Source organism: Zeus faber (assembly GCF_960531495.2).
Source record: "Zeus faber genome assembly, chromosome: 8".
Lineage (NCBI taxonomy): Eukaryota > Metazoa > Chordata > Actinopteri > Zeiformes > Zeidae > Zeus > Zeus faber.
Window position 1 is genome coordinate 9,502,203 of NC_137195.1, and position 14,347 is coordinate 9,516,549.

General features: G+C 49.0%; 1 protein-coding gene across 2 annotated transcripts in view; it reads right to left on the bottom strand.

Moving 5' to 3' along the window:
• ptprub (protein tyrosine phosphatase receptor type Ub) overlaps window positions 1-14,347 on the bottom strand; it is a gene marked incomplete at its 5' end in the record, with an annotated part of 145,161 nt that overhangs the window by 41,718 nt on the left and 89,096 nt on the right. For both annotated transcript variants that reach the window (XM_080004954.1, XM_080004955.1), the window contains 5 exons: window positions 1,488-1,761; window positions 2,056-2,158; window positions 3,317-3,518; window positions 5,728-5,837; window positions 8,471-8,788. In XM_080004954.1, coding sequence (XP_079861080.1) covers window positions 1,488-1,761; window positions 2,056-2,158; window positions 3,317-3,518; window positions 5,728-5,837; window positions 8,471-8,788 — 1,007 coding nt within the window. The remainder of the gene's footprint in view (window positions 1-1,487; window positions 1,762-2,055; window positions 2,159-3,316; window positions 3,519-5,727; window positions 5,838-8,470; window positions 8,789-14,347) is intronic.

Here is a 14,347-nt window from a genome sequence, read left to right on the forward strand (position 1 = left end):
CCACTGCCAGACGCCTCCCCGGCATTCATTTCCCCACAAGACGTGCTGCTAGGCTTCATGTTCAATGTCAGTTAACTGAGATGCATAGAAATGGGATAACAACTGGACACAGCGTTATCTCACATCTACTCTTAAAGTAGATCTATTATGCTTCTTTTTCTAAGGTCTCTGAGGTCCTCAAAACATGTTTTTGAAGTTTTTTGGCCGAAAGTACCACTCAGATTATGCCTTATGGCCATTCCAACATACCTCTAGATCCAATGTGTTCCTGACGCTCTGTTTCAGTGGGTGGAGTCTCCATCCTGAGGCCGCAAATTCTGTGAGCCAATGGCGTTTGAGCGCGGCTTGCGGGTTTGGTTCTGTTTACTCCGTAACTTTCACTGATTTCGCCTTATCAGTCCACCAAAATATGTTTCTGAACAAAGTATAGGCGAGAAATAAGCAATCTACTCATATTAGATCTGCAAGGTCTCATCTAAAAATTTGTTGCGACTTTGATTGCTTGTGGGAGACACCGCACGACAACGCACCAGGGATTTTTTTTCTTTCATGTAAATGAAATAAAATAAAATAAAGGAAATACATCTACAAAAAAAACACACAATTTGTGTTGGTTTTGTTTTGGAGAAAAGCACAGTGGATCGGATGGAGCAGATGATCACATAAAGAAAACGTCAGATTTCCAAACGTGGAGCGTGTTGCTCATAGGGATTACCTCATTAATTAACACTTATATGAACATCCGACCTTGGAACATTATACGACAGGAAATAAGGAAAGCCTAATAGATCCCCTTTAAATGGCAATAAAGAGAGACGAAGGGCGAAGGGATTCGAGAACGAGGGGACAAAGACAGAAATAGAAGGAAGGTCCGACGTGGTCAAAATAACTTAAATCGGCAGGAAACTCAAAATTATGAATTTGCAGTTAAACAGGTGTTTTGTGTCAGGCATTTCTAATATTCCAAAACCATCAGCAGTCATTGGCAGATTGTAACGCAAGCGATGCACCCCGGCTGCCCTGGCTTCTAACCTAGCATCTGGTCTTGGCTATGACATGTCGATTTTTCACAACTATTTGATGTTTTTTTGTAAATTCTAATTTGCTGTTTTGGAAAACGCGAGGCATGCCTCACCTTTCCTAGCCTTTTGGTGAAGCCGAAAAAGCAGAGCAGCTTACTGTGCCTTTTTCCCTTGTAGGTGCGAGGCAACCACAGAGTCGGCTGTCAATCCCGTTTAGCTAATTAACCAGTATCCGTGCCATGGAGCGGAAGTTTGGCTTTTCTGCATCCAGGATATAGGTGAGAAGCATTAAAGACGTTACAGTGAGACGCCCAACAACAGTGCCAAAAAAGCCCAAAAAAAAAGTTGCTGTCCAAAAGGAGTAATGAGCAGGTAGTGCCCGGTAAAATAATACAAAACCTTTAAAAATATAATGAAATCCTAAAACAAGCTATGACCAACAATATTTATTCCATATGCGCTCACCCCTCTGAAGTTGCTCATGGCCTGGAAGTAGACCAGGTAGCTCTTCCGGGGGTCCAGGGGGGTGTTCCAGTAGCCGTTGTAGGTGTGGTTGTCGCCCACGGTGAAGGGGCTGGCCTCCGGCAGGCTCCTGGGCGGCAGCTCGGCCGTGTAGTAGTGCGGCGTGCCCCTGGCCTGGGCCTCGCCGTGGGACATCGGCAGTGGGAAGCACTCCTGCAGATGCAGCTCCCTTTTCACCTTCTTCACGCTCTCCTCCTCCACCACCACCTGGTACGTGCTATAGAGACGGAGGACGCGAGCCTTCAAATGACCGATTGCTCTCGTGACACAAGCATGTCGGATTCTGTCCGCCGTTGTCTGCCTTTGAGCGGGCGACGCCCTCTATGATGGCGTCCCGGCGGGCGGTCTCGCGCCTCGCCGGAGGGAACGCTCCTGACTAGACTGACAGCCGCTCCGGAGGCCATTACCCGCACACTGCTATCAAGGCACGGGCGGCCTTCCTACGGTCGGCTGCTCTATTATGTTGTGCATTCAGACCATAAGCGGAAGGACGGGGGGGAGGCTTCCTCACCTGACGGGGGCTCCTCTGCCCTGGGCGGGCCGAAGCAGGACAGTAATGGTGCTTTCAGTCTCGCTAAGCGGAGATGGCATGTCCCCGTAGTCGAACGTGGGCGCTGAAGACACACGCACGCACGCACGCACGCACGCACGCACGCACGCACGCACGCACGCACGCACGCACGCACGCACGCACGCACGCACACACACACACACACACACACAAACACACACACACACACACACACGCACACGCACACAGATGCACATTATCCATCAGACTGTAAGGTGTAAATACATAAATACGCCGACAGTTACTTCACTTTTCAGTCACATCCACATCATAACAAATAATGAACCGGTTGAATTTGGCTCCTTGTCTCGCGTAAGCGGCCAATTAAAAGTTATGCGAGCGAGGAGTAATTAGCGGTAGAGTCAACCCAATGCTATGCTCTTTCCGGCTCTTCCCGTTGTTTTTCCCTGAATAAGAACAACTGCATGGGTGAGGGTACCGTGAAACCACTGATTAGCCAGGAAAAGTGGTATTAAAGTAGGTACGGCAAAGTACTAAAGCAAAACCCTGTGTGCATTTGTTGACATTCGGGTCGGTTTTGGTCGGCAGAAGTAAAAGACGCTGTGATGGAGGTTGCCAGAAAGAGTGTCCTTGAAGGATTATTTGTGTATCTACCGTTTGGGTGTGTGTGGGTGGGTGTGTGTTTCAGGGCGGGCTACCGGTTTAAGTGTTTGGTAGGATGCTCCGCGGTGGGTTTTGCTGGAACATGCTGACAGACGTAGCTGCGGAAGGTGTTTGAAGTTTGCTGGCTGTCAGTGCAGATTTGGGAGACGCTCAGTGTAAGTGAATGTTTTGCACTGTAGGCCGAGGGGGAGGAGGTTGAGCGTGATACGCAGTGGCTGCTGGGCTTTATCCGCGGTTTGGCCCCGCGCCAGCTCCGCCACTGACACAAAGCCGTTGATTGAGCCGTAAATCTATAATTAAAGGCGGGTGCAAAGTCCGCGTCGCTGAGGTGGAAGGTGGGCGGCTCGGGGTGGGGATGAAACGCCGGCCGCCGCATCACGGCGAGGTGTTCCCCGAACGAGCGCAAACACTCATTATTCATTAAAGGGAAATGGAACACCGAGGTGGAATTTCCGGAACAATAATAAGCGATGAGACTGAGCGGGGGCTCCGGTCCCGGATGTGCGATGCTCGGCGTGTCCCCTTGTCACTCGCCTTCCTCGGAGTTCATTTACGAAAGGCAAAACCTGAGATGTACCGGAGATGTTGGTGGTGATTTCGGTGAGGGCCGTCTGCCCGAAGCCCTTGGCGGTGCGGGCCCGGACGGAGATCAGGTAGGTGGTTCCCGGGTGGAGGTTGGAGAACATGTGGTAGGTCTCGTTCCTCAGCTTGGAGACCGTTCGCCTCGGCCCCGGTACGTTGATGCCCGGATCCGACGACTCGATGCTCTGGTAACTGATCTGAGGTTGCAAGTGAAAAGAAAAAAGGTGTTTCGGGGTGGTTTCGCCGACGGAATCGAAAATAGCCCGTCCACTTTGGGTTTACTGCAAATCACCTATTATATGCCCCTCTATTTTCGGTGTGACCCAATGTCTTCATTAAATCTGAACATGGACAATTCATTAAGCGGTTCCATAACAACAAGCAGGAGTGATTTTCTCCTGTCCGTCATCAATACTAATTCTCATCTTAAATTGATTTCCTTTATACGATCCACTTGAGGTTGAAATTAATTTGTTTATCTGAATCGATGCGCTGGCGGCTCACGTTGTTTTTTTTCTTCATAGCTTTGACAGTATGGGACTTGAGAGGCATTGGCATTTTAAAGTAAAACTGATCCATCCAACCCCATCGATTCTGGGGGGTTGGCTACATCAGGGGCTTTGCGATTGCCGCGGTCTGACTAATGTGTTATAATAGGCGTTCATCTAAAGTGTTTATTTCGCTCCTTCTTTATTTATCTTTTTCTTCTTACTGTTAGAGTGCCGTCGACACAGAGTTCCGTCCTTCTACATTTCTATTGGACTGCGAGACCCAGGTGAACATCTGGTGCTCGCATCATCGAGATCAAGTCAAAGCAAGACACCGCAAACACACATGCGCAGGCACGCACGCCCACACAACACACACACACACACACACACACACACACACACACACACACACACACACACACACACACACACACACACACACACACACACACACACACACACACACACACACACACACACACTCGAGTTGCCTCTCAAGCCAAACGACGGGCTTTGGCGATTATCACGGAGAAGGCCGTAATTCCTGCTCATGCCTGCTAAGTGTGGAGATAGAATTATGAGGCATTCAACGGCTAAACACACATAGGCCTCTGTGTTTCCTCTACAAAGGCGGACCGAACGGAGGCTTTCCGGACGGCATGGCAGTCGATGGACGGAAGCAGCGGTTTAATTTGAGAGGAGTGACGAGGATTTCTCCGGCTCCCCTTTAAAAAGCTTCCCCCGTCATCCAGGGGAGATCAACGCGGTACAGAGAGAGAAATCCCGCGCAGCCTCCACATCATATGTCAAACCGCAAATCCCATTTAATAATATCCTTGAGGTGACATTGTCGGGGAGGCTAAGACGGCGCGGACTTAGGGGTAGGTAGGTGGATTTACAGCTGTCTTTTCTCAAAAAGGAAGAAGAAAAAAAAAGAGAGAAGCCCAGAACAGAAGAGGGGAGGACTCATTATCCTGCTGCAAATAATTACAGGAGGTTTCTACTTGTGTGCTGTGGCTTCAGGTGGCGGGGTTGTGTTGCTACGACGTGGCCGGGGTGGTGTTGTTCTATGACATATACGGCATAGAACAACACCTGGAACTGTGTCAGACAAGGACCGAGCCCAAAGCTCCTGTCGAGCCCAAAGCTCCTCCTACTGTGTTCGATTTCAACACAGCATTAAGAGAGTCACACACGAGCAAAACAATACATTATTATTTTCCGCCGGGTCCTTCTGCCCGGTTTGTTACTGAAGCACTAATACAATACATGGAAATGGAAAAAAAATCAACAAGAAAGAAGTGAGAACAATAAGATGAAATACATTTAAGTAAATTTCAACGCAATAGCAAGTACTGATGTGCCGCCATGAATATTTAATAGGTAGCCTAAAACTGGGATATGCAACCATGTGCTCTGGTGCATTTTCAAATACGAGGAGAATATGTCTTTGTGGGTTAATGCACCTGTGTACAGATAATTGGCATAAAAAAAAAGTTGATGTAGCCAAATATACAGAAATTGCCGAATATACAAAGAAAATGGCCAAATTAGAAAACACTGTCAAAAAAATAGCCAAATATCCAAAAATATACATAATATGCAAAAAGCGATACATGCACAGGATACATGAAGTTGAAAGGTAATAGCTGGGGCTAGGTTTGCTGGTTTTCACGACTAGCAATACCTCCAGGACAAGAGGGTGGAGCTAATCCCTCAAATCAGCGGGTGTGGTCTTTGGCTGTGTTCCAAAAAATCGGCAAAGTTCAAAGGCACTGCAGCAAACTTACACTTGCTGTAAATTTAAACGTCCTCACCGGTGTGACCGGGACGTGACTCTGGGTCTATCCCTGGCCTGAACATCCCTCTTTTCAAAGACTGATTGGACAGAGAACATATATTTATTAGTACATACCTCATACTGCGTGATGAGGCCGTTGGGCTCCACTGGCTCCTCCCACTTCAGGAAGATCATGTCATCGAGGGGAGTGAAGGTCAGGGATTCTGGCGCTATGCCTCCGGGAACTAGCGAGGAACAATCGCAACAGAACAAACATTTGTGGAGAAATTGATGAAGCGCTGATCCCGTTGTGAGCGTCGCTGCGTCGATATCAGGCGGGAGCGAACGTCACGGCGGCTAAAGGACAAAGAAGCTCGGGAGGAGGACTCAAGGATGCGAGGACGTGAGGAGATGAGGACGCGGGGACATGAGGACGCAAGGACACAAGGATGGGAGGACATGAGGACGCAAGGACACGAGGATGCGATGACTCATGGACAGGAGGACGGAGGACATGAGGACGCGAGGACTGGAAGACATGAGGACGCGAGGACATGAGGACGCGAGGACTTAAGGACACGAGGACGGGAGGACATGAGGACGCAAGGACATGAGGACGCAAGGTTTCAAGGACACGAGGACGGAGGACATGAGGACGTGAGGACATGAGGACGCGAGGACGGGAGGACATGAGGACGCAAGGTTTCAAGGACACGAGGATGGAGGACATGAGGACGTGAGGACTCAAGGACACGAGAACATGAGGACGCAAGGACTGGAGGACATGAGGACGTGAGGACGCAAGGACATGAGGGCGCTAGGACGCAAGGACATGAGGACATGAGGACACAAGGCTTGGAGGACATGAGGACACAAGGACAGGAGGACGCAAGGACTTAAGGACACAAGGACGGTAGGACATGAGGACGCGAGGTTTCAAAGACACGAGGACAGAGGACATGATGACGTGAGGACTCAAGGACATGAGGACATGAGGACGCAAGGACGCAAGGACTGGAGGACGTGAGGACACTAGCACACAAGGACGCAAGGACATGAGGACGCTAGGACGCAAGGACACGAGGACGGAGGACATGAGGACGCGAGGACGCAAGGACATGCAGACCCGAGGACTCAAGGACACGGGGACGGAGGACATGCGGACGCGAGGACCGCCGGACATGGGGACACGGGGACGCAGGGCCGTGAGGACACACGGACGTGAGGACTCGAGGACGCAAGGACGTGAGGACGCGATGAACACGGCCACGAGACAAACCAGTGTCAGACGGAAAACATCAATATTAGAGGAGCAGCCAGGAGAGGTTGCTTCTAACAGTGAAATGGATGTGCCTATGACGATGTGCTACGCGGTGTTACAGCGACTGTCGGCCGAAACGGAAACAGCAGAAGGATCCACGTGGACGGTCATGGCCTGAGACGATTTGGGATTCTACTTTTAGGCCTCAAATTTCGGGCCCGCGTGAGGTTCGGCCGCCCAACAGCCGAGTCGACCATTATCTGCACTCTGAATTTGAATTTGGGTCCCCTATTAAAGTTCGTGGAGAGAATGCTTATAATTGACGCGCATGTATATTTATATTCCTATATTTTTTTTCTCCTTAATCCAATATTTCCCGCCCGTCGTTCTCTCTGTATATCTCTGTTTTCTGCTCTTTCTTTCAAAGGAATCTCATTTGTTTTGACTTTTTCATGGAAGAATTGATTTCTCCCTCAGCCAGACCCCTGAATGCAGACAATCTGCTCGGACACAAAAGAATAATAAGAGATAAGGAATAAGCAGAACATCCTTTCAGAGGCGTTTCGGTGCGCTTCCAATACTATAATGTTTGCTTCTTTCATTATTTTTTATCCGAAAAACGGAAGAGGATCCTTTGTACTGCTGATGCAGCATTGAGGCGTTGGTCATCCTCCTCTTAATATTATCCCGCATAAGAAAGAGGAGCCGGTGAGCTGTGTTATGCTCTAAATCTTAGAAATTCTCAGAAGTACAAAGATTTGAATTTGAGTCTAATTCTACATTCACCACACCCAGACAGAAAACGAACGGTAATGCACAAAGTGCCGAAATGCAACCCTCACAATAATGCATCATATTGCGGGACAATATTCAAGGCATTTGGATGCGTGTTAAAAAACCCACTTTACCCAAGGGAAGGCATCCAAGGTCGTTCTTTGAGATTGAAATGAAGGAAGATACGGCTGTGATGTATATATTTGTGCGAGATATTGGAATAATATTGTAATAACATCGACCACACTGCAGGCAATTTATTAACATCATAATCATTTTGACCAACTCATCCATAGTTACCCAAGCCTGTATTATTGTATACATACATATTCATCCTGTGTAGAAATGTCTATTTTTACCAATGGTTATATTAATACCGAGACACATACAGTACTTCTCACCATACTGCTACTCAGCCCCTGTCAGAGCCATTCATTTTAATCTATCCTATGCATAGAATTACATTTTGTGTATTCTGTATATTTTTATATATTTGTTTCATTTTGTGTGTTTTGGGTTTTTATTTGTCTATTTTAGTATATTTGCTTTTTTTTTTCCCTAATTGCCTGTACAACATAACTTTATATATAAAAATGTACATGCCCAAATAAACATATCATGTGTCATCCATGTTAGGAGACATTTGATTTAACAGAACACCATCTGGACTAATGACCCTGTGACTCCTGTTCGCTTGCATTAAACATTTGCATCCAAAAATATGTGTTCCTCCTTCTTTTTTAAGTCAGCCAACTAAATGACCCGGATAGCTTCTCGGGCCATGGGATGCTAAACACGCCATGACAGACGGTGGTTCCACGCCCCTTTCAGCCCGGGACTCACTGTCCTCCTCCGTCTGGAAGGTCACCTCCCTGCCCTCCTTCTTGCCCTCGGGGTTGGCCAGCGCCAGCCGCACGTGGACGGTGTGGTAGGGCGGCAAGTCGCGTAGCGTGAAGCGCGAGGCGTTGTGCTCCACCGCCAGGCACTCGCGCACCGTGGTGTTGTGGCCGCCGCCGCCGCCCGCCGTGGCGTAGCGGTAGCACAGCGACACAGAGTAGGTGTGGCAGCGCGTCAGGTTGAACGCCAGACCCTCCCACTGCAGAGACAGCTGCCGGGGCTGGACATCTGTGGCCGTGAGGCCCCGCAGCGCCCGCATGGGCTCTGCAGGAGGAAAGAAAGAAAGAAAGATCAGTAACATGGATGATGGATAGATTGATGGATGGATGGATGGATGCATAGATAGATAGTTTATTCATCAACATAAGGAAATTGCAGTGTGATCCGAATAGTGTGACACTCATGATAAAGCAATAGAATAAACATTTATAAAGAAAATGGCAGTATACAGTCAACGTTAACTAGATAAGTCGAGGTTACCACTGTACAATAAATATAATGATGAACCATAAATACAAACCTTACAAACCTAAAGATTACCAAAAAACCCCCATTGAAACACAGAAATAACAAAAAAAAAAAAAACCGGTATAGTCGATATTCGATAAGGGATAATCCTAAACACCAACTAGAGGGTAGATACAGGTACATTTCAGATCAACTCCAAGCGGTGAAAAAAAAGAAAAGGCCTATTTCGACGACGGACCGCCCTATCAGAACAAATGAGTGCAGGCCGGGGAAGGCTCTGGCAGGCGTCCACCCCCCGGCTACATGCGGCCGTGTTGTCCCGCTAGGACGGCGAGGTCGAGGGTTCCGAGTCAGCACGACGCCCCCGCCCGCCCCGCGGCAGCGCAGGAACAGACGCCAATTAAGCGAATTAATGGGTCAGGCGGTGGGGCCGCTGTCACGGTCCCACTAGTCCCCGCCTCCATGCCAACAAGCAACTTTACTGATTTACTGTCCGGCGGTTCTGGTCTTTCGGCCCCCGAGGGCCTGAACCAGTACGCACGCCCACGACCCCAACCCACGACAAGGGCGTTTAAAACCCGCCGGTGAGTTTTATTGTCGGGTCATGCAGATTGACGGTCGCGTATTTTTAGTCGGCGCCAAGTTACTTCCGGTCACTGCCGGGTTAACCCCCCCCCCCCCCCCCCCCGTCCCTCTCCTCTGATTCAAACCCCAAAAAAGAAACGTGGCCCTGTCTCGGTCCTTTCGCATCCTCGGCGATAGAGACACAGAGCCCCTCTGTCCGCCGAAGCACAGGCCGGCCAGTGTTTTTCGAGAGAAGGCCGGAGTGACGGTATGTCAGGGGCGTCCCCGTCAACGGCCATTATTAACCCTCGCCTACGCCACGGCGATATTCGACAGGTATTAGGCTGCTTTTTCTTTTATTTTTCCCCCTGCTTTTAACAGGACGGGGTGAGTCATGGTGGCGGACAGGAAGTGGAAGGAGAGCGATCGGCGGAGTCTGAGGTTACTCGCCAAGGTGTCCATTTTCTCACTGCGACTCTCCCACTTAAAGGGATTCTCGCTGCACTGCAGACCGGCGCAGGGAACTAAAACAAGGCTGCTAATGCATCAATGAGGATGAGGGCGGAGAACGGCGGCAAAGGGGAGAAAATCAAATAATACAGATTTGAAAAGCAGCTCTGCTGCCGGTGCGCAAGGACTAATCCGTGCGAGCACACGTCGGGATTCGCAGGGCATCCGTACGCACACGCGCCCGCACACACACACACACACACACACACACACACACACACACACACACACGCAGTCGGTTTATCAAACATTCCCATCCCTCTTCTCTTTCTCACTCGACTCCTCCCCACCTCCACGGGTCCCTCTTTCCTTATCTCTCGATTTTACTGACAAACACACATCAGTGCGCGCACGCGTTCCTCTAAAACTTTGTCGTTTCCTGCCTGTGCACTCAGAACCCTCTTGAGTTTCACAACACACTCACTCCGCCAAGGAGTCCTTATCTAATCATCTCCCGACTCTTCTAATATGTCGTCTGGCATTTCATTCGGGGATGGAAATGTGACCACCGCATTGATCTGCGTCTCAGCCGGACTAATGGGACAGCGGACGAATAAGCGGGACGGGGTAATAGTAGTGATAGAGGCAGGGCGGACCGGGCAGGAAGCGCCTCGGAGTATTGTTCAGTGTGGTTGAGCATTGTCTTAACGGTGCAATTGATAGTCTGCGCGGTCCGAGGGCTAAATAAAAAGGGGCATTTAGCAGCAGAGTTAATGAAGGCAACGCTGCCGAGGTCACAGTGTGACCATTGTGGGTCTTCTCAAAGTGGACATTTGTGCTGCCCAGGCCCCTCCTCCGCCTCCCGATATGTCTGAATACCACGGGTGCCCGATCTCTGGCACCCTGCGGTGTGGAACTGCAGCCGTCCCATCGTGGCGGAAAGCCCAGAGAGGCACGCTGATCCTGGGGCCGGGGGGCGGGGGGGTGGAGGAAGTTAGTGCAAATGCGACACTTTCTGGTTTATTAGCTTGGCTGACGCTGATGCATGGGGCGGCATCGGCACAGAGAGGAACCGCCAACGAGTCTCTGCATTCAACCTGACGTTTTCTTTGATAAAGGGAAAACACCTCTGCATGGAGATGAATTCATTGACCTGCGCAAAAGCCCAGAAACAAATGATAGATGCATATTACACAGACACGCACACACTTAGATGAGGGAATAAAGGCTCCGGGCATGATAAACGAGCCTGGCGACGTGGAGATGCACTTCTGTTTCCCGATGCTGCTAATTTTAGTCAAGTTCGGGCCAGGTTCTTGTTTTGCGGAGAGGAGAGTACAATTGTCAGGGGCTTCAGGAATGCTCCTTAACCCAGCAGCAGGTGGAAGCCCATTAATGGAGTTGTGGGACCACCTGCACTACAAATGCTGGCTACTGTGTGATTTGCTGGAGGGGCACCAAGCTGCGGTAATGTGCCGTGCTGCTAATCACAGCACCGGCTCATCAAGCACACCTGGCCGGCCATCGGCGGCGGGCAGAGACCATGTTCAAATTCAGGGCCATTAGTTTTACAGTGGCCACGCGTGGACGGTCCGGACCCGGAGGAGCTGTGTGTACGGCCCGGCCAGCCGTGTCAACTAATGGGGTGGGCCGGAAACATTCGGCCGGACCGTCACGGTGGCACGGCTCGGCTTCTGGAGGGGTAATCTGCTTCCCTCCCTGAAAAAAACACCGGGAAGCTCCAAAAACCCCTTCTGTTCGCCGGGCTAATTACCACCTTGCTGAGATGGCCGCAGAAAAACCGGAGCATCTACATTTCCACGCTTTAACCTAATCAGGTCCACAGCACGCGGGGAGGAGGAGCACTCGGCGGGGTCGGGAGGGCGGCGGCGGACCAGATGGTCTTTGGGCTGGATCAGGAGAGCCCAGGGAGCTGATTAGATCCTCCTGGAGGTTGAAGAAGGTGACACTCGCCGGAAGAAGGATCCCGGAATTATAAATGCTTCATGAAAAGTGTGACTTTCCCAGATGTGAACCAGAACACCGATTGAGCGCAAACAAGACAATATTTACAATGAGTTAACTAAAAAGGAAGGACGGTAAAAAAAAAAAAGGCTCGTCTGGAGTTTGCCAGATGCAGTTCAAATACAACAACAACATTTAATACAGTTATCAGTCACTCGCAGCTTCGGAAAGGCCGCAGAAAAAAAAATTAAATGCAAACACAAAGACTGGCAAACTTTATCACTTGTGCTTTATCTGTATTGGACTTCTGTGCGAAAGCTCTGGTTCGCAGCTGAGCAAACACGGCGGCATAATTTAATTTAACGTCGAATCAGATGAAATGTAAATGCATCATTAAAAAGCTACGTTTAGTTTAGTGATATTAAAAGAAAATGCTGATACACAAAATAACTTTGCCGCACAGTGAATTATTTTGGTTTCACCTTTCAAACATTCACTCCCCTCATTTATGTGAAATCTCTGCATGAGTGCGTGTGTGTGTGCGTGTGTGTGCGTGTGTGTGTGTGTGTGTGTGTGTGTGTGTGTGTGTGTGTGGGTGTGTGTGCGCGTGTGTGTGCGCTGATGAATGAGGCTTGGACTATGGCCGTCGGGGGAGGAGAGCTGCGTAATAAGTGGGTGTCGGAGGCAGGGTGGAGGCTCTGGTGGTGCAGCAGGGGGAGATGTGTGAGGGATGGAGCGTGGCAGAAAGACACCGCTGGGCAGACGACAGAGTGATGACCATGGAGGCGGCAGAAACACAACCTACCTCTGGGACATAGCAGTGAATTTCTGCGTGTTGTGTGTGCCGCCCGTCCTAATGCGAGTGTGTGTGTGTGTGTGTGTGTGTGTGTGTGTGTGTGTGTGTGTGTGTGTGTGTGTGTGTGTGTGTGTGTGTGTCAGTGTGTGTGTGTGTGTGTGTGTGTGTGTGTGTGTGTGTGTGTGTCAGTGTGTGTCAGTGTGTGTGTGTGTGTGTGTGTGTGTGTGTGTGTGCATGCATGTGTGTGTGTGAGCGTGTGTACATACTGTATGTCGGCCGCGCATCTGTGCGTGCGCGTACGTTTGTGTGTGTGTGCGGGTGTACGTTGTGCTGTATATGCGAGCAGGGATTTGGGGTCTTGATATCCCTCTCATCTCCCTGGGTGTTCTGTGTCTACAACGCGATCTGGATCGGAGCCGCCAGGGAAACACATACAGTCAGAAACTACAGAGACAGAACAGAAAGATGTGTCGGCGGGCGAAAGAAAAGTCGGGAAAAGTTACTCGCTTGTTTCAATGTACAGTGTGTTCAGTGTGTTCAGCCTCTTGTATTATCTTATTTTACCTTAAAATAAGGTAAAATAAGATAAGATTCACAGCAGCAACAAAAACGGTGCAAGAAAGGGATCAGAAGTAAGATTAAAAAAAAAAATAATAATACCATTTATTTTAATAAATAAAAGAAAAATATACATTAAATTTAATTAAATTAAATAAAAAAATATAAATAGGAATAAGCATGCTTTTTTTTTTGTTTTTAGTTTTTCCAAACAAGCACCAGAAGAAGAGCGATGAGAATAAGTACCACTGGTAAGCAGAAAGCAATGGAAGCGCTGCACATCCCACACAGCTTTATTGGTTGAAGTGAACGTCTCGCTGTGTCTTTGAACGAGGTATTGAACTAGACAAGAGCAGTGTGTAATTGTTGTTGGGGTGTCTCGGCACAGGTCGGCACGGCACAATGTCTTGTACATGCTGTGTATACTTATTGGGTATTTAAGTGGAGGTTTATTGTGAATATCAAACTGCTATAGCATTAGATGTGTAGTTTTCTTTGTATTTTCAGTTGCTACAGTACATACTGCTATGGCAGGGAGCTGTTAGCTATGGAATAAAGCATCAAACCAATATTGCCATGGCTGGCAGCAAACACTGCCGTTCTGTCTTTCTTTAAGCTGCACAATGCAGAGAACCATAGTCAAGAGAGAGAGACAGAGAGAGAGAGAGAAAGAGAGAGAGAGAAAAAGACAAAGAGAGAGAGAGAGAGAGAGAGAGAGAGAGAGAGAGAGAGAGAGAGATAAGTGCAGGTGGAGACGGCCGCAGCCGGCACTTCTCTCAGTTCCACCGGGTTAACATTTCTGCAGATTATCACAGCGGAGACACAGTCACACCATGTCCAAAGACTCCGCGGGTCCAGAGTTTCATCGTATTGAAGACTCCTGGTTTTGGAAAACAATTTTACCGTTTCCAAAGCCGTTTTGCTTTTCTTCTTATTGATCTGATTCTCTCATCGATGCCCTTGTCCTTTCTTATTATTACCACGGTAATAAGGCTCCTTGTTGCCATATTAGAGCTACTTTG